Raw genomic sequence first — 25,779 nt, forward strand, 5'->3', positions numbered from 1 at the left:
GTCTCTCAGAAATATTGTGGATTTATAAAGTGACATAATCTAAATACTAAAGTAAAGCATAACATTACTGTACAGTAGAGTACAGTAAGTATAATCGCCACTAAAGTTCAATATACTGTATTTTATTATTGTATCATTTCATTTGAGATTATTACACGGTATGTTAAACATGTTGCTGTAAAAAGTACATATCCCTCTGATATGCATGAACAAGAGCACACAAAGAATATAAGTGCAGCTCTTATTTTGAACGGTATGTTATACATGATGAAATATTACACTGTGAATTACTTGTACAGCTAGTTTGCCCCTCTACTATCACCCACAACACGCAGCATACCACATCTGAACTCTGTGTGTGTGTCCAAATTGTACTTTACATACATGTGACATCATGGTTGAACATCTGTGCTAAATCTTCCCCCCTCCACCTCCACCTCCACCTCTTCCACCCCCACCCACCCACCCCCCCCGGCCGTCAGATCTCTGGGTGGCCTCTGTCCTGCTCTGTCTGTTTCAGACACCTGCTAATTTTCGGCCGTATGTAGTTGGTGTAAGCCGGCGGGGGTACAGCGGCTGGGGCGGCTTTGGAAGGGCCGCTGCAGTAATTGGGAAGTACATTTCCTTTCAGCGTGGCCATTCATTCCTTCTTTGTTTTTGTTGTCAGAGGTTTTCTTTCATGCTTGGCCAAATGACAACAGAATTAAAGTGTCGAGCCATGCTTTCCCTACAACAGCTTTACACCCCAGAATACTTTGTCTTCTTTGTTAGAGGTGGAGGGCCGGAGCGAGAGGGAAGAGCAGATATTAACTGATCTCGTTAACATTCCTAGAGACACTCCTGTTTCCCCCGCTCCGCTTCTCATCCTCACCTCCCACAGCATTTCTCCACTCACACCGGGACATGAGTGGACCGGCTGGCACAGAGAGGAAGAGGAAGAGAGGGAGATGAAGCAGCTCTGACAATGATACTACACTGAGTCCCTACAGTGGTCTAATAAAGAAGAATCCAGATAATTCACTGCCTGCAGTTTGTTTATAGGCCTCAGTTTTTCCTCCTTTATGTCCCACTCCCCCGTCCCTTTCTCCTCTCCCCAACTCAGCCTGACCCTCTTCATGAATTCTCTCCATCTTTTCTGAGAAAATGGCTTTACTGAAGCTGCCTGGTGCACACAGAAATCGTTAATGCTGACCCTAATTGTGCCAATTCCAGCATCTCAATAGCTCTAATTACAAGGCTCTTCACTGAGGCACTCAAAAAGCCGCTGAACTGTCATAGCTAACAATTAAAAAATATCTATGGGGACAAAGAGTGAGAAAAAAGGATTTGGGGAGGGGGGCTGTTACCCATTCCAGCAAAGGGTGACCGGATGGCCCTTTTCAGCTCTTAAAAGCCCACTTTCTGTGGATTGAGGGGTTGCTGAACTGAAGCTGGACACCTGCACTAAACTGCTTCCCTCGCTCACCCTCTCCAGTCTCTCCTCCTTCTTTTTAACTCGCTCTCAATGGGCCACACAATTTATCTGAAAGGGAAGAGATGGAGAAAGAGAGAGAGGGAGAGCACAGAGGGAGCAAGGACGTGGGAGCCAGAAGTTGAGAGTCCGTAGGACAACTACAGTGTGGGACCGGGCGTATGAGTTCATTTGGTGGTTTTTATGTAAGACTGGGCCTTTATGTAAAAGTTACATTAATGCAGCGTGGTCTGTGAAGGAGGGGAAGTGGCAAAGCTGCACATAAATATATACCCATTACAAATAAATGTCCTATTGAAAATGTCATATGTATTAGTATGTAAAATATTATTATAATGGCTAAATGTTCAAAGTGAAGCAGAAAATGGTTCCTATGTCATTTATATAGTATTACACAGTATGTCATATTACTGGCTTATTATTAATGTAGTTATTATAATTATGTATAATAACATTTTATTTCTCTAGTTAGCTCAGGTATGGTTAATTTAAATTATTTCATACACTGTAGGATAATTCATAAATAAAATAAACATAGCTACTTCACATTTGTTGAGGAAATGGTTACTCTCCACCACTGGATTTATTTGGTGTTGGAGCCAAAAAAGTTTGTCTATATCAAGGCTGTTGACCTCTTTGTTTCGGGCTTTGCACTGTAACCTCTACTCTTCTACTTTTTTTGAATTTTGACTTTAAGTGCTTTATGCATCTATTTCTTGTCTTCAAGCATTTTATATTGCTGAAGCACTCTGAGCTGCTGTGTTGTTGAAACATGCCATACAAATGAATCTATTTTGCCATAATGCATGATGACAGTCAAACAAAATGTGTGTTTTTTTTTTTACACATTTGGAAAGTTTTAATGAAAACATATGCAATGTTCATTTCAGCCTTGTCACTGTCATATTTTCCATGCAATACAATATTAAGCAACTATCAATATGTATATTACTATCATCTTAAGTTGGTTAGAAAGTGTTCAGAGCCCGTTCTTCCAGATAATGAGATTTAGCCTTAAAAACCCAAATATTAACAGTAATAAAGTGTAACAGCCAGATGTTTTTACCCAGTGAACCACTGAACTCTCATCCTACACACACACACACACAAGTACACACAAGCACACACACAGAGCCAGATCTACAAACACAGGCTGACCCCCTGCAGTGCTCCTGACAGCTATTGACTTTGCTCAATAGATGTTTTCCATTGTCGCCCAAGTACACAGGCTAAATGTCAAGGCAGCAGGATACTAGGCTATTATAGAGCATTATATGTCTCTGAATAGGGATGAGAACCTAAAATTTGACCTCACAATTGCTCAGCCATTGTCCCCGCTCTCAAAGACTGATGATAATACACTGAGTGTCCCTGCAGCTGCTGAGTCTCCTGCTCCTCTCCCTGCCTGCACTGACCACAGCAGCTCTTTCTCCTCTGGGGAGTTCATCTTGGACCAGTTTGAGGTGGGGGGCGTGGCTTCAAAAGCTGCACCTCGCTGCGATTGGACAGAGGAGGTTGTCAGTCACCGCTGCTGCTCACGCCTTTGCTTTTAAATCAGGTTGCAATGGATACAGGCGCGACTCAACCTGTGGAAGCCGCGATGAACAGCTGATCCTCCCGCAGTGGATAAAAACCGATCACTACTATGGTCACCGCCGCGTCATGATTTCTCAGCCTTCGTGCAGAACCGTGAAGAGTTTCAGGAGCAGCAGACAAAGGACACCCGAGTGGAGCGGAGAAAAGAGTGAAGGAGCCTTTGACTTTTCCACGGTCTGGACCTGTTGATCATCAGTGTGACAGAGAGGACACTGAGCGCTCAGCCAGATACCTGCCGCTCCCTGCTCCGCGCTCACCGACGCTCAATTATGTTACTGTCAAGTTTTGTAATCTTCACCCTTCTTCACCTTTTGGCGCCTCTGTTTCTGTGCTACCTGCCTCAAGTCTCCGCACAGAAGCCCAGTTCACGGGTGAGTAGCCTACGTACAGCCTACCTACTGTACCTACCTGAGCGTATGCATGGATCACAACCTCCACGTTTTCCCTTAGAAATAGGACCAGATCAGCCACTGTCCTCAGTTTCACCATCAGATATTGATCAAATTGTAAATAGCCTACTGACTCTCAGGCTTTTGACTGCATGAGCTATTGTTTGTTAAAGGTGGGCCAATTCCGTGATTTCCTATGATACAAAGTGCATAAATACGCACAAAAATACAAAATAAAGCACTCCAGTGTAGGATTATGCAATTCTTATTTGCATTTTCATTCAGACAAGTTGTAAGAGTAACATGTAGGTGAAGGAGGAGTCCTACAAAGAGATCAATAAAGTCAACAACCGGTATCACATTCAAGGACTTTCAAACACAAACACAACATGCTGTGGGGTTGTGGGGTTGGGATGTGAATGAATTCGTCCATATAGCCTACACAAATAAAATCACCAATTTATTACCGATTAACTCAGGAGATGAAGTTCAGCTGTTTACAGTGTGGCCTGTTCACTTTGCAAACTGTGACCAGCAAATATTCACATTCATTTCAGATTTTGCCTCTGAACTAAACATTTACTCAGTGATTAGCTGCATGCAAAAAAAAAAAAAAATTCCATCTGATGTCACTGAATCATTGAAGAGAGACTTTAGACCTCTGTCCTACTCCAGGTGGGTCAGATGGATCCTACTTGATTCCACTTTATTCAGTTTAGGTTGCCCAAATTCCTTTACATTATAAGACATGATAAAATACTTTTTTAATTTAATTTATTTTTATTACAGATATGGAATATAATTCAGTTTTTTTTCTCTTCACTGTGACAACTGAGCAGATTTGACCCTGCAACACCTCCTCCACAGCATCCCCACTCGATCCCGTCTTAGTTGTCACTTCCACATCTATCCATCTCTCTCTCTTTAAAACTCTCTCCCCTCTCACTCACACACACACACACACACACACACACACACACACACATACACACACACACACACACACACACACACACACACACACACACACACACACACACACACACACACACACACACACACACACACACACACTGCTTTATTTGTTCTCTCTCTTACCATCCATAGCAGTGTCCAGGCGGGAAAGGAAATAAGTGATGTGAAGCGGAGGAGAACAGCATTGTTTCAGTTCACAGTAATATTATTTGTGGTCAGGGAGAATATTTTTTTGAAGGGGGGGTGAGTATGTAATACCGTCTCACATACTGGAGCTATTTCACAATGTCTTTAAGCCCCCCCCTCCCCTCCCCTCCCCACCCCCACACTCCACACACTGTGGTCAAGACTGCTCTATGGAGAGCGTCATAGGGAATTTATAGTTTGCGTAATCGCGACTTTGTTTTTCGATTTCCAATTGTTTTCCTGCAGGCCACAATGAAAAACTGTCATGCGTGTGCATCTGGTGTGGCTGATTCAGGTGGCAGCTATGTGGTTTAGTCACACTGGGTAATACAACAAGTGCTGGGATGTTTAGGAAAGACTTTTAAATGAGATTTATTGGACTAATCAATGAGATATGTTTTGCTGCAGTGATTTTCCCCCCCTTCTTTCTCCTTGTTTATGGATTTCATGCTCCTCTGCAGACTGAAAAACTATCACCCCCTGCCGTAGGAAACCCTCTCAAAACCACACTGGATCAACTCCAATATACAAAAGAGGGATTTTTAGTCCTCAATAACACTTTAATAACACTTTACAGGCAAAAGCTTTTCAATGGAGCAGTGAAATGTTGAACCTTTGGTCCAAGTTTCTGTGAACAATCACAGCATCTCTATCAATTTTATCCTCATCAAAATTAAACCCCCTCTGCATCCAATTCATCCTCCTCCTGGCCTGGATTAAGCATCGAGGAGGAGCAGTCACACTCAGCCCCGCTACACCCCCTACCCCCGCCCACACCCACCCGCCCCACAGTAGATACTTTCAACATTGCTCACAGCTGCTGTAATACCAGAATTCACACCCCCACTTTCCACGTTGATATCAGGGGTGGAAGCCGGAGCTAACTTCACTGCATAGCACTTCTCCTTTCTCATTTCCCCCGGAGGCTCAATGATGCAATAAGTGCACGAGTCCAACATTTCTCAGAGCTGGGGGAGACGAGTAATTGGGACACTAACAAAGCTTCAGACAATTCAGACTGTTTTGCCTTGTGATTGTTGCTGTTTGCTCAGTTCCGATAAGTCTGTCTCTCGCTCTCTGCGTTCCCTCTGCAGGGTTTAACTTTGATGTCTCCCTTTACTGTCAGCAGTGGGAGGACAGCACCAGTCAAACGATAAGGATGTCTGACGATGGCGATCACACATGGTGGTCTCTGCGTAAAAGTGATACACTAAGTGTTTAGTAAAGAAAAAACATGATCTCACTGAAAAACGTTTTCTTATTTTGCAGAATGCTTTCTCCAGACTTTAAGAGGATTAATGTTCACATCTAAATTGCACTTCTTAACGACTGTAATACGATATTTTGCAGCTTTTCTGCTCTTTAGCACCGGGCATGATCCGTCTAATGAGGCAGGTGGTGGACATGCAGACAATGTCTCATTTCCAATAAAGAAAACCGCTGTCCTTGTCTACCTATCTATCCTTAATCCCCTTCATCAAATCGACCTATTAGTGCCAGATTTAGGACAAGATGGTCAGTCAACTAACATACTTAAGAGAAGGCATCAGTGAAGACTCATGGAGTGTCTGAAAAACAAACAAACAGCCAGGCCTGAGTGGCGAAGCAGCCAAAAGTGCATGCCTACAGCTTGGGAAAGCAGAGGCCTGGTACAAAAGCAGGAAAGCCTTTTTTATAGGTGTGAGGTAGATCACAGCCAAAGTGCAGGTGTGAGAGGTCTGCAATGTAACGTATGTGTGCAGGTGCCTGTTGTTTAGTCGGCCAGTGATTCTTAATTATGCTTACAACGCACAAAGGAATGGAGGCAATGGACTTCATCAGGCTTTAGTGACTCAATGGATTCTTTAGGTCTCAGCATTTTTCAGTCATATAGGAGGGAAATTAATAGCGGCAGAATGCATTGCAATGTAGTTTTCTAGATTGATGGACCCACATCACTCTTTGTTTTCCCTTCACAATTGTTCACAGGGTGAACAAAGTGGGAAACTGTTACTGTGTTGACTAGACACCCAATTTAAAATTTGTATTCATTGTCAAGACCTTAAATTTTCATCAAGAAGAAGTTATTTTTGCAGAAAGCATGAAAACAAAAAATGTGAAGACAACTACAAGGTGACAAGTTTTGGGGACTCATAACTGAACCAAATGAAAAATTATCACAGCTGTTTTGAGTCCATTAGATCCTACATTTCCCCCAAATTTTCCCATAATGCAACCAATAGCGTCACATTTAAATCCCCGATTCCTAGTAAATGTGCTCAATTCCAACTTTGGAAGTCATAATTGAGCCAGGAATTATCACATCAGAGTTGATCACATCCCAGTTACTTTTTAGGACCAACACTGTTGTTACACTTCTGTTAGCTATGTTGTTGTTAGCGTTGTTAGCTAATGCCAGCCAATAACAACACTCTGTGCGTGAGTTTGCACGTGAATAGTGTTATTACTCTTGGAAAAGTACTTAAATTACTGATTACTCCTTATAAAAATAATTACATTACTGTTTTGATTACTTTATTTCGAAAGTAATTAGTTACATTAGTAGTTACTCCATTCCCTCAACAAAAAAGGGTACCTCAGTGTGGATGAGAGCAGTGGAGAGGACTGCGGGGGTCAGGTGGGGCGAGCTGACCCTGTGTATTCAAGGACGGGTGTGGGTGAGAGGAGCGGAGAGACTGGCAATGGTAACGTATAGTTACCTGGGCTTGTAACTATAATCTCATTACTATTTTAGAAATTGTAACGCGTTACTTTACTCCGTTTCTAAAATAAGTAATCAAACGGCACGTGACGCGTTAATAAATAATGTGTTACCGCCCAACACTGCACGTGAAAGCAACATACCAACATGTCTACAGGTAGAAGTTGCTCAGTCCTGTCAGTAAACACAGAAACAAGATCAACAGTGTAATTTAAAGCTTTTACTCACTGTTGATGCACAGAGCAGCCATCTTGGATTGTGACCTTAGGGGTTACTGAGGTTCTTCCGTTTCTGATGACGAAGCCGACTGGGAATTCGGAAAGTCTGATTTCCAGTTCCTAATGGAACGCACCAAAAGATAAGAAGCTCAAGTCAGGATAATTTATTTATTTAGCTATAAAGCAATATATTCAATGATCTCAACAAACCAAATCATTATGTATTTAGTTTCAGCAAATTTATTGTTGATCCCTCAATCCAAAGCATTTTTCAAACCTGTCAACTCAGCAGCTTTGCTGCCAATCTACAGTCAACAGGCTGAACAGCAGCAGGATAATGAAGAATGATGAAGAAATGCAACAAATGGACTGGACTTTTAAGGAATCTGAACCATTCTTGCAATGTACTGGGAATGTGCTTGTCAGTATGTGGGACAGCTGCTCAGATGACAGCTCTCCAGAACAATTTTCATATATAAAAAAGGCTAAAAGTGTGGTGAATATTCAGAGTAATAGCTGCATGTAGTCAAGATGGAAAGCCCGCTTCAAACAAACCACATTGCCTTAATGTGAAATCCTCCTTATAGACAATGTGAGAGAAAAGATGTTATCATGACAGTATTTTACAAGGCTTCTTAAGGTAATGTGTAACTTAAAAGAGCTGAGTTTATCACTTTGGCAACTAATACATAACATGAAGTGAAGAGGGGTAAAAGAGGACAGAGTGAAGGGTTTGTCTATTAACCATTAAAACCACTGAGATGCATAGAAAATGACCTGCTGACCATAATCACACAGATGTGCAGTGCACATTTCTCCATTTAGTCTTTATGGGGAAAAACATTCTTGGCAAAGTGATAAGGTCATAGTTTGGCATCACCGTCTTCTGTGAAGAGTCATGAAATACAAACCTTTTAGATTAACTTTGTCCTGACTTTTTGTTCAGCAGCAGGTTCTGATTAGGCACTTAGAGGGGAAAAAACCCTAAAAAAAAGTTATTGGTGATGAAGCTTGAGGTTCTGGGATCTTTTGTTGTATGTTGGTGCGATTTTGTTTACAGATGCAACAACATTCACAGGCATGATACGGCTGTTTTAAAACCTCGCTAAGAAGGAAACAGAAAATAAAACTCAGAAAGTTTCCTCCTCTGGGGATCATGAATGTGCTCCATAACCAGCACATTGTTGTATACAGTATTGGATTGAAAAATTGGCAAACTCATACTTAAAATAAACTTTAAATGTTTCAATTTCAATCTACTAGTAACATTTTACATTTTCTTGTGTGCAAAGCGGATTAGTGGGATTATTTTCCTGTACTGGAATAAACACAACACAACAGATGGATTGATAACTATGCAATTTGATACCATTTGGCTTTTATCTATCAAGCTATAAAAAAAATAAAACATATGACAAGGGTTAAAAAAAAAAATCACATCTTTTGGTTGTCAGTAGGAGTACGATGAAGGGAATAGTGAATTCAATGGCAACCTGAAGCTTTCAAATAGCTGCTGAATTCATTACGGTGTCAACAAATTAGCTTTTCTTTGACAGAAAACTCATCTGAAACTCACAGGCTCACAGGCCGAGGTAGACACCTAGACTCCACTTATATTTCGCAGGGCACTGACAGATGGCTTTATGGGCGACTCCAGCAGCAGCCAATCAAATTGCTTACATATGTCAATTCCCTCTGATGAATGTGAGATCAGCAAATGCATTTCATGGTCAATTGTAGAGCTTTCTAATCAGTGTAATGAAATACAGTCAAGGTTCAGCTCTGGGATTTCAGGCCACTGAGCTCAACACACAGATCACTGCTGTTTCACTCAACCTTTCTTTCTGCCTGTGTCTTGTCCACTATGGGAACTTGCTCTATGTAAATCCATTGTGTTTGCGAGACACACAGGCTCTTGTTCAAGAGGAAAACCGTCTGCTGAGTGAGAGAGTTACGGCTCTCTGTAATCCATCAGATTATCATGACGGCAGAAACACTTCCACTTTCCTGTCAGACTAGCTCAGCAGATTAGCCTCTGCTCTGCCACATGTTTAATCATTTCCTTTGATATGGGAGAGTGTGGTCTCAGCTTAAGTGTGCAGTGGTGGTGTGTAATCTATTATAATGTGTGATAGAGACACACACACTTCCTGGGAACGGCAAAGACAGTTGATTGTTCTGCAGCCAGGATGTAGCATTAGTGACAAACAAGGAATGTTGTTAATCAGATTTAGAGCCACTTCCGAAAAGGAAGAACAACCCTCTCACCCCTTCGACCACCCCCACCCCACCACCCCTTAGTCACACATTCATTTTTATTTCTTCACGCCACTTCAAAAAGGAAAATAAGGAAGTAATCCTTCTTGTTAATCTCATATTTAATCTCCTGACCGTCATCTGAAGAGGAAATCTGATTTCAGAGCAGTGTGAGAATGTTTTTCATCTTTATCAGAGGTATTAAATCTGCCGGAGTTTATAACCGTAACACTAACAATGAATTAGGGCTGCTAAAATCAACATTTGATAACAGAGAGTCAAATGACCGCGTAAAGTGAAAGAGGCTGCTCGTGCCGACGAAGCCACATGACTTTACAGCTCCAATCAGTTTCATACAGTCTGTATCAAATCTTAAGTCCTGTATATGTGAATGTTTACAGTTTGTTTCTGCTGCTCCATAGTTTACTGAAACCATTTATGCCTTTATGATGCCAGAACATTTTGTAATCACTGTAAAAACATGCAATATAAGCATTTAGGTTACAGTCTGAGCGTGCGTCTCAATCAATCAAAGGTTATATGTATTTTCCCAGCTTGAATCCTGTATCTCCGCAGTAATTGTTCATTTACCTGTTAATATTTGCCAAATGCATGTCAGAAAGTTATTATCTGAGTATCTTTTCTTCCTGTAAAAATAGTTCAAACATTTAAGTGGCCCATCCAGCACTCAAGAGCATTTCCTAATTTTGCATCCATATTAAAATTGTCACAGTCACCATCTGTGCTGACTAGTTTGCGATTCTGTATTGCCATGTCCTGTGATTGCATCGTCTCTGTTATGGAAATGAGCTTGCCTCTCCCTCGCTAACATAACTGCTATCTTCAGCTCAAGGTCAAACATATATGGTCTCGCTCCAAAAATGTTTACACTGCTTTCATCATCTTCCCTCATTTCAACCCCTGTCAGCCGCTCATACCGCTGGTCCACTACCTTCACCTATAGGACCAAGCAACAATTCCTAATTCCCACAGGCAGTACTTGATGTACAATCAACACTATTGGCTAATACTGTATCTATGAGGAGTCCTTTTGTAGTTTTTCCTTCATGTTCCATCTACTACATCTGTTGAGCCCAACATGGGAGATGAAAGAAAACAAATGGTTGTTGCTCTGCTCTTTCTCCACAAGTCACCTCTGAGGACTAATTTGCTAAAACTTTATCTACTGAAACATGACAGTAATTAGATTAAGAGGTCGTATTAAAGGAAACAATGGAGCAGGGGAGTACACTTTAGTGTTTTAAGCCTAATTCCCCACCCTCCTGCTGTGAGTGGCACACACACCTTGCACCTCCTGTGTGAAAGTCGTCCAACTCCTTTAGCGTTTCCAGTTCACAACATGCTAGAGCTGTGTTTTAAGGTTTTTTAAAGGGTTACTTTGAAAATCTTAAATTACAGGTTGCTGTTTTAAGACAAAACCCCATTAGAAATGTTAAAAGGTATAAGTGGGAAGAGAAGAAGGGCACAACTTTTAATACATTCCTTATTATTTTCTCCACTTTTTTTTTTATAACACGGTTAAGTAAAGTGTGTAAATTGAAACAGCATGAGGGATGGCATTCACTTTATAGATTTCCTGAAAACTAAATGCTAATTATCGGACAAAAGTGATTACCTTGGCCCGTTAAAAGCATACAACAGCATACAATTAGCTCTGACTTTGGTGGACAACTTTCATTGGCTTGTTACCTCTGTGGTTGGCTCACTTTTATCCCCCTTTTTACTCTATTTGTCTAATCCACTTGTTGGCTGGTGGGAATGCCAAAAATACCTGGTGATTAATGACACAGGTCTGGGCTAATGGCCATTTATGTATGTATTTATGTATGCGTCGGTGTTGTTGCATTGTTTGTTGCTGTTGAGCCCAAAGGGGATAATGAGCCCATGACACGTTAGCGTGGAGCTGGCACACAGATCTCTGTCTCTCCGTCTCACATACACACACATACACACACACACACGCTGATGTAGTTCAGCCTGTAATGAATCTCCATCTGTGCACGCAAAAGCCTTTTCCTTAGAAGCAGTGATGTCATTCATGTCAAGGTGCATGTTCCTGTTAGTTAAGTACAGCAGACATTTTTTTTTCCACTACACAGGATCTGATTTAACCGCTCCTTGTGATAATCAACCCGGGGCAACAGCTTAAGTCGGCCCTTATTAGAACAAAGTGGAGAGGGTTGTCATCCAGCTAAACGTTGTGTCAATCAGCAGAATCAATGGGAGATTTTCGGCCATTTCTCTTTATAATAACAACCATATTGCGACCTGTACTTGTGTTAATGTGATGCAAGTTTTTCAGTGGAATTTTATTTGAGACCCCTAACATGTCTCAATCCACAAATGCATGGAAATTATCAGTATCCAATCAGATGTCTTCCTCCTTTCAGACAATCACCAGAGCGCACCCTAGTAATTAAAGATTAAAGAACATCTCATAACAAGGTGCTAACCAGATAAACGTGATCAATATTTCACTTACACCTCTTGTGTTGTTACTGGGCGCCGTCGCCATGTTGAGGTTGATCTTGGTCTGACCTTGACCTCTGGCCACCACTATGCAGATGCAGCGCTGTGCTGAAACGTTTACAAACCACAAGTAAATACAGATTAGACAGTTTGTGTAAAAATGTCACAACATACATACAGATGTTTTTGATGAATACTGCTATTTTTTTAAACACACACATTGGTGGATTTTCATTATACTGTATGTATTGAAAAAAAGAAATATTTGTGTGTGCATCAAAAATCCATTTGTGAAGCTTATTCATTTATATGTGGATTCTTTTTACATACATGGTGAGCCATAAATATTTTTGTGTTATTAAGTAATGAAGATGTTTTGGTTTCAGTTTCAGTTACATACTTGGACATGAAAACTCAGAGGTCTGGCAGTGAGACTTTAAAATTAAACAGAAGTATTAAATTAACTGTAATGTCTATAATTTGGATTTGAAGGGTCGGACTGCAGGTCTGAGACCTTATCTCTCTTTGCAGCTCGTAACCAGTATTGTTCTACTATTCCAGAGGCACAGCTGACTTTTTATACAACATTCCACATTATACTAAAAGAAACACAGAGACAGACACATCACGACTCATTGTTAGCTCATGTCAAGCTGCCAATGCTACCAGATGCACTCGCTAACATCATCAAAATGCTAAATCAAAGGAGGGTTTGGAAGGTTGAGCTGCTCAGTTATAAATCTTGCACATTTTATGTATTTGCTCAACATTTTCAAAAGCAGGTTACAGAGTTTTTGGTTCGCATTTTCCATTAATTTCTACCTCCATCTGTTTCCTCTAATCCATTATTCTAAATGTGCTGGTAATCGATTTCTCAGGCAGATTGGTTTTAAAAGTCTGTCCTACATTAGTTGACCGGTACAGTGTTACATGACGAAAAAAAATAATGTTGACTTGGTGTTCACTGCGGTGAATTACACAACTTTAGCCAGTGTCAAAAGTCTGCTAATAGATTTGAACACCACATGGAAAAAATATGAAAACCAACCGCTTCAGATTCACTTCTGTAAAACACAACAGCATAGTTTCACAATTGTGTTATAGCAGAGTCTGACACATGGCTGGTCTGAGGTAAAAAAGAAAAGAAAAAAAAGATGCAGCTTAATTTTGTCAGCCTCCTATTTGTCCTTCTTGTCACTACATCTGTTGTGTATCTGCTGTATAAATCAGCCAACGCATCGTTAAACAATACTTACGCAAACCTGCTTCCCACTAAAGAGGGACGATAAGTGTTATAAAGGTGAACTCCGCTGTTTATGTTGTGCGTCTTTGTTTGTGTACTTAAAATCTCCAGAGAAATGAGCTCTACCTTATACAAACCACATAAACCCAGTTGGAGAGTTTACCATAATTGCATTTACTGTAGTAGACGTAATCCACAGATTTGTTTATTTACTACCTAGCCTGCTTTCTTTCCCCCCCTGTCAGCCCGTTAAGCATGTATATATAAAAATGATTATTTTCTAATCATATTCTTTCTTCTTGCTCCACCGCTGTGGCTTTGGCTGGAACAGATTCCCTGCCAGTGACGGTAAAAAAAAAAAGACCATTTTGTTAATGCTGTAATGGTTGCACAATGGGGGTTGCATTTCACTTATTTTATGAGTGGTGCAGAGAGAGAGACAGAGAGAGAGAGCTCAGGGCTGTGTGTGCTTCTGGCTGAGATGTCTGTGTGTGAGATTGTGTGTGTTTGTGTGTGTTGGGGGGAATTTGGCTTGTTAAATGTGAGAATCTCGATGCTCATTGTTTCCCGGTCAAGATATCAGTACCAAAACATCGTGTAACTCCCCTGGTGTTTCACCACCGACTCATCTTTGATTTCATCTCTTCTGGTGGGCCATCAGGCAGACGAGGATACTGTGTCCTCTCTGAGTTATAGGGGATTTATTATCTGAGCTGCTCTCAGTCGATTAAAGAATAAAAGAATAATACATTTCTTCTCCTCCTCTTTGAAAATTAAAGAAAATGAGACGATGAGCGCTTGTTAAAGTGAGATTTTTCCCTCAGGGGTCAATTCAATACTTCATTATGTTGCTTGGCGCTATAGACCTCGTTGTAAAACTTTGATGTGCTGCCTCTTGCACTATGATGTCAAACTTTGCATAATGATCTTCAACAAGGAGGCTACGAGCCAGTGTAGGTAATTAATGCTATTTTGAGCAGCACGTGTTCCTTTAGCAGATCCCGTAATAGCTCCTGCTACACGTTAGCCTGTTTAATTTGGATGTGTTTGTTTGACTTTGATTATGGGATGGCGGGTGGGTCTCAGCCCTCAGCCATTATTGTCCCAACAGGAGGGGCGGCTGTTTTCCCTCAGGAGATAATGCCAGGTCCCGTCATCCCGGTTAACGCTGTAGCAGCCGATTGCTGTCAAACAGACCTGGGTCGGACAGTAACTGGAAATAACTCTTAGTGTTTGTTTTAAACTTCTGAAGTTGCCAGATGGGTGGGGTTTACCACATCAGGACTATAGTCACCACAAAAAAGTGTAAGGATGTTGTCAAAATGTTTGCTGATTGCCCCCAAAGTCAAACCTCACGCATCTACAAGAGCTGTTTTTGTCAGATAGCATATCACCCAGACTCATGTCACTTTCTGCTGGTGTGAATGAACTTTATTTTGCTCTTACTTTAACATGAAACATATGCACATTTATTATAGCAATGAATATATAATGTATAGCAATAGAAACTGTTGTGACACTGGAGAGAGGAGTCTGAGTCGGCAGATTAGATTAGACACAGTTTACTATATCGACGGCTACTTGATATCCTCTTCAGGGGACTCGGCTTTTCAAGGGATTTTCTCTCTCTGCGTGAATTAAGTTACACTCGATTTTAGTTTTACCCCTGAAACAGTTCTTTGGCAATTATTCATGTTTCTTTTTTAAAGTATGCACTGATATTTTTTTGGACATCACACACACAGGGCGTTACAGAAGCTGCTTGTAAAGATTTCATCAGTCACTGGCCGACCTCCATTAGCAGCAACTCTTTGGGGAACAGTTTGAAAATTTGAAGGAATATGCTTGTTTGCTTTGTTACAGAGACTTGAATGAGAAGTCGATACCACTCAGTGTCAATATGAATCAACGGCCAGAACCCTGTTAGCTTCACATTAAGCCTGGCAACAGTCTTGACTGTTAACATTGGCTAAAAAGGTTAAACCATTCGGTGTTAGGGGGGGATAGAAATTGATACAGAACAGTATTACGATATTTTGTGTGGCAATATGGTATTGGTATCTATGCACAGACGCCAAGTATCAATCTTCTATCATTTAAATAACAAAAAATAAATGTATTATTATTAGCACCAGTATACTGGAGTATTCTTTAAATACTGTGTTCCTCAGTTTGTCTGCTTGACAATCCTATCCTCTTTTTGGGACATAGTTTGCAGTTTTGAAAAGGTAATAAACGCAGTGTATCACAATATGTTGGGATATCGCAAAAGCTTTACAATCACAATAATTTTGTATCATGATTATTGTTATATTGTGATAATATTGTATCGAGGGGCCGCTGATGTTCCCACCTCAACAAACCATTCTTGTGTGCATCTCGAACACTTCACGTCCTGCTCGTTTAAATGATGGAAAAACAAAAATGCGAAACAAGTTGTATTTTTTCTCAATATATAATCCAACACAACTCTGTGTGAAGGAGGCAGGATAAACAGTTTCACACCATTACCAGTCTTTATACAAACTACTGTACGTTGTAGCCTCATGTTTACTGCACCGACCTTAGAGCATCCACAACAATAAAACCAAATTAGATTTTATTTTGATATTATATATACAATTATTGGAGGGCCTCTCTATAAAAGTGAGTTTGAAGAAGTGATGTATAAACTGAGACAGATTTGTCTTCCCTGAGATGCACAGGGAGTTACACAACTGAGGGGCCCAGGCTGAACAGGCCCCGGTCCACTATAGTTACAAGATGGGTGGGAGGAACAAATAAAAGACACCCACCTGAAGATCTCAGGTTGTGTTGTGGCTCATGTGGGACCAGCATGTCCATAATATAAATACATAGACATGGAAATATCCATATCATCTCAACTTTTGCCAAGAAACAAAATATGTGTATTTACCAAAATGTGGGACTATTCCTTTAACTCACCTAAGAAGTGAATAGTGTTTATAATGGTATAAATTCTGTGCTTATTGTTTGTGTTAAAAAAAAAAACACAATTCAAGGCTAAACAATGTGTCAAAATGTTCCAATGACCATTTATAGTCACATGTTTCTGCCCTTTAAGAGTACTTTATTGAAATTTTGATCTTAAGTTCAAGTAAAAGAGACTCGTATGTGCCAGAGTCTCTGGTTACACCTTTATGGGAGACGAATCTGTGGGTGGGACAGTATGACTAAGAAATGACTACATGTGGGAGACTTGGTAAGAGAGTGTTTATTTCCACTTACCGGACAATGCCGTCTCAAAATCTGTGATTTAAAGCTTTATTATGACAGCGGAGGTAGAAAGGCTGCATCCATTAAGGTTGTGAGTCAGGGACGGGGAGCACAGGTCAGTCTGTGGGCAGAGGCCAGACTCTGTGGCTCTTAACCTGGAGGAGTAGCTAGAGTAGAGTTAAATCACTTTTATAGAAAAAGCTTTCTTTGGATACTTTTTTACCGATTTAACAGCTCATCACATGGACAAACTGCTTTCCATCCACAGCACTTTGGCTCAGTGTCCATGTCCACTCTTTTTAACCACTTCTTTCTGCTGGAAGAAACATGTAACTCCTGTTTTCTTGTCTTATGCTCCGGCTTACAGTTCAACTGCTTGCACTGTCTCTCTATTATGAGATAAATGAGAAAATGCATCAAACTGTTGGTGTCCGTCACTGAAATGATGTGCTGTGTTTTCCGCCCTGTCTGCACGTTCTCATAAAGAGGCACATCATGATTTAGTTTTACTTTTCTACGGTATGTGTCTATGCCAAGGCTGAAATCACATTAAACTGTCTGGCTTGATCTGGACATTATTGTTACAGCGAGGCGAGTTGGATGTGTCCCATTGTATCCTGTAGAGTATTATTCCCCTTTTGTCTAAACTTCCTTTCACCTTGTTGAAAGAGGATTTTTTTTGGTACCTATTTAAGGGAAGTATCAACATTTCATTGGAAACGTTGAAGCAGCCAAAAGTGTCTCTGTGTTGAAAGCTTGGATATTTTAACAGATACAGTGTTTTATATGGGGATTTAACCTGTGACCCTGCAAATCCGGGACACTTTCTTAAAAATCTGGACCACCAAGTTACCTCCTGGTTTTATCTGGCAGGTACAGTACTGAAGCTTGTTGTCTTTTTCTATTCCAGGAGGAGCCTAATCTTTCCAAATAACAGAGCATCTGCCTGTTCTGACATCTGTGATAGTTACCCAGACTTCTCAGCTCTTCTTAAACTGTTACTTTATGTTATAATTTGTGAAAAAACTCAGTTTTCAGACACAGTAAGAATAAAATAATATGTCTATGGGGTGAAATTATTTCACATTTTTTCCAAATGAGGTTCCATCTGTTTAAGTAAAAGTGTTAAAACAAGCCAGAAATCGGCAGCTCTTTTTACTAATATGAAGAAAATGAGCCAAAGAAAGTCTTGAAACCAGTTCATTTGCATTGGACACATTTAATATTAGCTCAGCAACTGGCTGATTTTTCACTTTTTGGACTCAGGTTTTTGATTTAATTGCCCGGATTTAGAAATTAATGTTCATGACTGTCATAACTGTCAGCGCTGGCAGAGCTGGTTTGGTATCTGTAAAGTAGAAACACCACAGAGAACTGTAAATCGATTATTTTCTGACCCAAGTCTCATTTTCCTGACCACATCTTTGGATTTTGTAATTCTGGCCTTAACAAATCTAAATATCTGTGTCACTTCCAGCTCGTCTGAAAGATATATAAGCCAGAATATGACACCAAACATAAAATTCATGTAGAGTTCGGTGCCACTGCAGCCGAATATGTGACCCAAGGGATGACTGTGTTTGTTGATCCATGTCGATATCTGAACATGGACGTGACATTTTTGTACAGAGCTTCACATCCTCACAAGGAAGTAGCCTAAACTCCAGGAGCTTTTTAGAAAAGACCGATTGTCTCCTTTGTATTACAGCTGAGTGTGAGCACACTGACAGGTTCAGTCAGAGAGAGCTGCCACTGTTGTAGCCTGTGACTCTCGCCTTAGTTGCCTCTGACTCATGTAGCAACAGACACATGGTGCATTGTTTCTGCTTTTATAATGAGTCGGTCAGAACATGATAAACTTCCATAGAAGCACTGAAGAAAGTTATCATATGAACTGTGAAAACTGGGTAATAGGTAGATGAATGTTGAACACTTGGACATTCATTGTATTACATGACTTGATAAGACTTGAAAAGACTTCAGGTGATCTCCTGACTTCATCATCAAGTCACACAAACCTTCTAAACTCACGGCATTCCCATCAACCTCAGCTGTTATTCTTTTTAGCATTTGTAAGCATTAAACTAATGTTGCATATTATACCTGCTAATCACCAGCATATTAACATTGTAACATAACTCCTTACAGTACTATTCATATAGGCATGATGTCAAAATGTGTATGTTCACACTGCATAACAGTACGCAAACTTTGTGAATGTGAGAAACACTCTGATCTACTGTATAGCAAGAATTTCTGAGTGTGCACCGTGAGGGCAATAAACATATTGAACTCTCCCAAGATGCATTGCAGCCCTTTAAATTCAGTAGATGTTGCTTCTATAAATCTACACTGTTGAAATGTGTGTATTAAAACATTTAAAACATGACCTATATTGTTATTAGTGAATACTGTAACAGCACTCGCTGCTGCCACTTTGTGTGAAATGCTTTCTGGGATATTGGCTTGGGATATACTCTGTAGGCTTGGTGATGTCACACTCGTATGTTCATTAAGTAGGTAGTGTGCAATACTCATTGAGTAGTAGAGTAGTTAGAGTTGTCACTGTGGTTATGTCATGATTTTAACTTGTAGTGATACTGTGCCTAAGTGCAGCTTTACAGAGCTGTGAGCATGGCTTAGTCTTATTATTTAATAGACCTTTGTCTTTGTCTTTTAGAATTGTATTATTTCTCAGTACAACATAAACATACTCAGTACAGTGCACCAATGCATAGGCAAAGCCAGATGTACAGAAATATCAGTCAGTGAATCTGTTTCGAGCATGTAAGATGAAAACTCCTGGCGATTCATTTGTATATGAGATCCAGTTGTGCACCAGCTCATTCATGACATCAGCGGCTTGGCTATGTGACCATCTACACTTTGTCTGATTGCTCTTTATACGTTCGGAGAGAATCTGTCTCCAAGCAACATTTTTACTGTTTTTCAAAATAGCTTTTTTTGTTTGGGGTCAGTGGGAGAGTGACAAAGAGAGGAATTGTGGTTGTGTACATGAAAGTGTAACGCACACGTGCACTTCTGCTGTGGATAATTTAAAAAAATGGCCTCAGACCATCTGATAGGAGTTGGCGAATGAAGCATGGAAACTGTGCCCTTCGTTTCTGGCTGCGTCTCATTTTCCATCACCTTCCTCCCTCTGTACCTGCCCTTAACGAGATCTCCTGTGTCGGACTCTGAGCTCCGACCAGCTCTCTGGTAATTGCTTGAGAGACTTTGGGTAAAAAAAGCATTCAAGAAAGTTTTCCCATGCAGCATTTTTCCTACTTTAGAACCGCCTGATTTTCCTTTTCCCTCTTTTATAAAACAGGTGTTTCAGCAGCCACAAAAGTTTAATAATCACTTACGAGATAAGGCAAACCAAGTGCTCTCTGTATGTGTGTGTGTGTTTCTTATTTGAATAGTTGAAGTCTTTTCAACAAGTGCTGGCATAGCTGCTGTTGAGCTACTTTTCACAGCAGAGCAGATTCTGGTGCTGCTCAGTGCACACCTACTCCTCTCTCCTCACCAACCCACAACTCCATCTTTTTGGCACAGATTGCGCTCCCCTGAAATCCTTTAGACCTTAAAATATATTTGAGGCAGCTGTGAAGCCAAGAGCCATTACTGTTGTCAGAGAGAAGGCCGTCGTCCAACAGCAGAGCAGAATCCACTCACTAATAGATCACGAGGAAGGATCTGGGGAGAGCGGGGAGAAGGATTCCCATTGCTCCGAGTGTGGTTTGGCTACTTTGAAACTTCATCAAGGTTCAACCTGTCCTCAGCCAAAGACCAATTAGACAAATTAGCTTCTAGCCTGAGCTTCAGTCCGGTGCAGCTCACACTCTTGTTACAGTAGCGTAAACAAAGGAAGGCAGCAGCCGACAAGTGTTTGAGGAATGCAGAAATGTTTTGAGTAAAATGGGCAAATGACCCATGAGTCCAATTTGTACATTAGTTTGGCATAATCTCAGATTCATCTGAATGCAGCCTTTGTTTAAACGCAGGGAAACTAAAGAGAAAGAAAGACAAGGAGCCAAAATGAAAGAACAAACCAATATTTCAAGGCATGAAAAAAAGCTCTAAATTCAGTAATCTTAAGATGTATCTGTCCTGCTATGTGAAACCCGAGGCAAGTTAAATTTCTCATGCGTTGCATCATTGTTATGCTAACGTGTTGTTGTACTGTATTTCTGCCCGTGTTGCAGTGGCTGATTGGAGACAGAGACAGTCACTGTGGAGTCATCTGCTCTCGGACGCAGGGGAAGCCGGTGTGCGGCTCGGATGGGCGGAGCTACGAGACCGGCTGTGAACTGCAGAGGGCGCGCTGTAAAGATAAGACACTCACACTGGCGCATCGCGGCCGATGTCGAGGTGAGCGCTGAACTTTTAAATCTGTGCCTGTGTCCTAAATAAACCTGCAGACACATGTTCCCCTTTCTGTGCGATGAATTATCTGTCACGGCGCATTCAAGGAAACTCATAACTGTTCATCTGGCAGCTAATGCAAGAAATTATGAAATTCATAAAGTGCAAATCATTTGTTTTATTTCCATACAAACATTTCAGAAGGAGTTTCCAACTACAGTACCAAGGATTTTTTTTTCTAAACAGCCTCCATTACCATGAGTAGTATTACTACAGTATGTTGTTATATGATACATTTTCTGGAAAATTGATTGCACAGAATAAAAACATAGGAATTAGTATTTTTGGCTTATTCTGCAACTGTCTAAAAAACTTGATCACATTCACGTAGAAGTAAGAAAAAACAGGCATTGAAACTAAGGCAGTTGTGTTAGCTGATTGTCTAGGATGGTTTAGTATCTATGTAGAGCTGTTCTGCTTGCCTCTGCCTCCTAGGCCTAAAAACACATGGTATAACATATGATTGCCAAGCTAAGGATGGACGTCTGAAAGTACTTGTGGTTTTTTGATGTTGGATGAAACAAAAACTGGGTCTGTGAAGTTGACACACATCATCAGACCACACAGACTTGAGCTTGATGTGACTCTTTCAGGTAAAAACTGGGTGAAAATCGATCAGCTGCCGGTGGCTCCGGCACCGACCTCAACATCTGAGGGTAGAGACCTGGAGCTCAAAGGTAAGAGAGCCGGGAAACCTCAAGACATGCTAAAGTAATTCAGTATCTAATCGTAACCCAATCTTCTACGTCCTGCAAACTTGAAAAGCAACAAGTGTGTCTAAGATGTTGAAGTTCGGGGGCCACGGACGACAAAGAGAAAATTTGGGAAAAGTGGAGCGGAGTGAGAAGATGGCTTTCATTTTCCGCCTCTCTGTAGGCGTGTAAGTTTTTACAGACCAGGATCACACACTTCCTCAGTCTCTGGATGCCAGCCACTCAACAACAGCAGAGATTGATAGGCCTGGAGTCAAGGTTGGAACTTGGCATTTCCCCCCTCCTTTTTTTTTCTACCCCCACCTCTCCCCCCTGTCCATCAGGAGAAGCAGCAGTCCCAACCAAATCCATTTTTGGAGTGAATTTTCCTCCCTCTGTATGGTAATACGTGGTTTTGTTTCATAATGTCAGTGGTGTGCCAAGGAAAGGAAAGCCGGGCAAAGCTCGCTCAGTCGCTGCAGATGCGGCGGGCCTGTTTTGTTGCAACGAAATGGCAGCTTTATTTAAGCAGGCAGTTCATGAACCAATCCCTGTTTACAATGGCAAAGTCTGGCAAGGGCTCACCGAGGTGTGCGTGAGATTCAGATTAAACACAACAGATTAATTTGACTACAGGGCATATAAATTGTTAACAGGTACAACAAACAACCACAAACAACAAAACTATGGCTCTCACAACAGACAGACCCGTTTATGCATTATTTAGCCAGGAATTCAACAACATGGGGAAAATCACCACATCATGAAACAGCTCTTTATCCGAAATCCCTGAAATGAAGTGATGTTTTTTTTTTACTCAGGTTGTGTGCCTTGTCAAAACAAACCTTTGGATGTGGGATATTCCTGCTTTGACACAACTAACAAGCACTGACAAGCTGGGACTCTGATCATTAAGTTGTTTTTACATTTCCATAAATCTGATTTATTTAAATAAGGAGCCGGGGAACTTCAGTGGGACACTGGACTGACACGAGCACTACAATATTTAATGAGCCTTGTAAGTCTAAATATACTCGGTCAAAGTCCTCGCCATGTAACCATGTCTGTCCTCGCTGACATCATCGCAGTGTCCAGCCTCTGGCAGTAGTTCACTCTGGAGGAGACGACATGTCTGTCTCCTCTCAGGTCCAGAGATGACTAAAAAACTTTTATTTATCTAAGGGGAAGGTGGAGAGGGTTTTTTGCCAGAAGCGGAGGACTGTGGTTCCACTGGTCAGTGACTGTGTATACACACACAATCGAGACGTGAAGCTCGACTCCGCGGGAGCAGCGAGGGCAATAAAAACAGTAGTCACTGATGGGATTTTGAACCTGTGGAGCCGCCTTTATTCTCTGACCTTTCAGCCACTTCCATCTCCTTGGTCCCCCGGGCGCAGCTCTGGCTCATCAGAGCTGCAGAAACACAGGCTCACTTTCCACTGACATTTCAAAAACATCAATGTCGAGTCCGTGACGCACTCGCCAGCGCTAACAATGTGCTGCTCGCAGCCCAGCCCTGGCACCGGCAGTCGTCAATGGTAGTGTAATTTGTCGGGGAATGCGTTGTTTTAGCATTAAGGAATGTGTAATAAAAGGTCTCTGACTTGTCTGTGCCTCATGTATCAGCTGTGTAAAGGGTTTTTAAAACAAGGACAGGTTTTTATTAAACATTATGACACATCACAACCAGCAAATACTGCGGGTTGTCCAGTGCCAAAAGCAACAACTAATCAATGTTGTAATCCTTAATCCAACAACTGTGGTTATTATGCAAACAGCAAGTGCAACTATTTTATCAGAAATACTACAGAGGAGGTTCTCTGGACTCTAAAGAGTAGGAATGTGTAGCATAATGAGCCTCGGTGCAGGAGGACGCTGGTTCAACTCCCAGTCCGGTCATTCCCAGACATTTACTTTCTCTCCCCATTTCCTGTGTCTCTTCACTCCACCTATCATTAAAGTGCGGTGGCCCTGAGAGGTCAGAGCACTGCAACTTAAGAAAAGACAATGCAACTCAAACAAATGCGATTTAAATTCAGAACGCATGTGCTGCAAAAACTCACTAACTTTAAAAGTTAAGACGATAACTACCAGTTAGTGGAGTCTGATGATAGGATAAGGTTGTTTGGTTCATTATGATGTGTAATGTTATTGCTCATATGTACCGTCATGGTATCTTAACCTTACTCTTTGACTGAGTTAGTCACTTTTTTGTGTCCTTAAAGACTTCCATTGTGTTTTTTTTGTGTGTTTCTGCAGAGCCTGTGTTGTCGAACTGATGGTGTTTTCTGAATTTGTTGTGCGTTTGTGCCTTTGCATGTGTTTCCTTCAGCTGCAGTGCATTGGGCTCTCAGGGCCACTGGATTCAAGGCATAAAAGGGCCCCAAAAATAATTTAAAACAATACATAAGAGGAGTAAATGTTTTATCTTTTTACAATGGAGTCATGTTGTAGGTATATATAGGTCAAATGGATCCAGGGTAGACTCATTCTTAGATTCATAGAAAACTAAAATCATGTTTATTGAAAAGAAAAATAGCAGAGGAAGCTAAAAAAAAATATATATATATATCTTCAGACTCTCTCTGCACATCTATCAAAAGGTGCCCCTGAGCAAGACATTCAGATGTCAGACATGGCTCCATGGCCAACAGTAGTAAATTGTGGCTGTGCTGGTCAGCTCCCAGGTGTGAACAAGGTGGTGTTGAGTCGACAAAGAACACATGTCTTTGGTAAAAAAACAACAAAAAAACACTAGTGCTGGAGGTTTGTGTGCAGTGTTTGAGAACAGACTGTCGATACGTTACAGATGCAGGTCAGTCCAAGTGTCGTGTTGAGAGAAACCAGGCTTTGGAACAAGCCCGGAGACCTCAGGAGTCCATGTTTGTCCCAGAATGCAACGAGGATGGAACGTTTGCTCAGGTCTGTGTCTGCATGCACCGCCACAGATTTACTCCTCCTCTTTCCCTCCGTCTCTTCACTGACAGAAATATTTGACCAAACTCTTCACCTCTTATTTTCCAAATGCACTAAACAAATCACACGTGTTATAGGCTGTTGTCATTTGTGGTGTGATGTACCTTTTTCTCCTCCTCTGCAGGTCCAGTGCCATACGCTGACAGGTTACTGCTGGTGTGTCACCAGTGACGGCAAACCAGTGAGTGGCTCTTCTGTGCAAAACCGGACCCCGGTGTGCTCAGGTACTGGGAGGCAGACAGCCTGGGAACCTGTGGATGAAATGTCCAGAGTTTTTCAAAAGTTTGTTCCAATACAAGGCTTCATATAAAACTTAAGAGAGCAGCTGTACTTCAGAGTAATGTTTAAGAGGTTGTGTGACTAAAAAACGATGGTAGGAGGGTAGGATGTTTCCTGACAATTGTTTATTAGAGTTGAGAAGCAACATAACAAGCATGTGAAAATGTCAATTGTGGCTACATTTCGTAGGATCTTGAGGCCCGCAGTGTTTGGAAGCCAAGTCACTGGGGTTTGGGCCAATTAAATTTCAGTCACTTCAAAAATACAAAAAAAAACAAAAAAAACAACTGGAAATAATTTATAACCTCAGCTCCCCAGACAAGATTAAGAATGGATGGGTTATATTAGTACAGTGTGCAGTGCATTTCAAGGCAGGACTTAAATTGGGTGAATTATCTGTGAACTGACCCTACATCTGAAATAAATGACTCTCAGGAAATCTGACTGTGCTGATGAAAGATAACGAGTGAACACAGCCTTTGGGTTACAGTCAAAGAGAGTCTGTCTCGCCATACTTTGGGCACATGTGTATTACATGTCATGTGGCATATAGCAGGTGCAGGGTCAATGAGACAGCTAATGGCCGTAGATCCAGGGGCCTCTCAGACCCCTCCGCCCCCCCCCCCACCCCTCCACTTGTTT

At 41.2% G+C, this 25,779-nt stretch overlaps 1 protein-coding gene across 7 annotated transcripts in view; it reads left to right on the forward strand.

Annotated features, from left to right (window-relative positions):
• The first annotated feature begins 2,946 nt into the window (after window positions 1–2,946).
• The window catches only part of smoc1 (SPARC related modular calcium binding 1), a 50,701-nt gene continuing 27,868 nt past the window's right edge, over window positions 2,947–25,779 (forward strand). For 3 of the 7 annotated variants that reach the window (XM_083998684.1, XM_083998687.1, XM_083998688.1), the window contains exons 1-5: window positions 2,950–3,438; window positions 20,971–21,136; window positions 21,784–21,867; window positions 24,692–24,804; window positions 24,983–25,082. In XM_083998684.1, coding sequence (XP_083854810.1) covers window positions 3,337–3,438; window positions 20,971–21,136; window positions 21,784–21,867; window positions 24,692–24,804; window positions 24,983–25,082 — 565 coding nt within the window. In that variant the 5' untranslated portion in view covers window positions 2,950–3,336. Of the gene's footprint in view, window positions 3,439–20,970; window positions 21,137–21,783; window positions 21,868–24,691; window positions 24,805–24,982; window positions 25,083–25,779 lie in introns of all 7 variants that reach the window. The other 4 variants (XM_083998686.1, XM_083998685.1, XM_083998683.1 and 1 more) reach the window with 3 other exon arrangements.

This window comes from Trachurus trachurus (genome assembly GCF_905171665.1).
Source record: "Trachurus trachurus genome assembly, chromosome: 22".
NCBI lineage: Eukaryota > Metazoa > Chordata > Actinopteri > Carangiformes > Carangidae > Trachurus > Trachurus trachurus.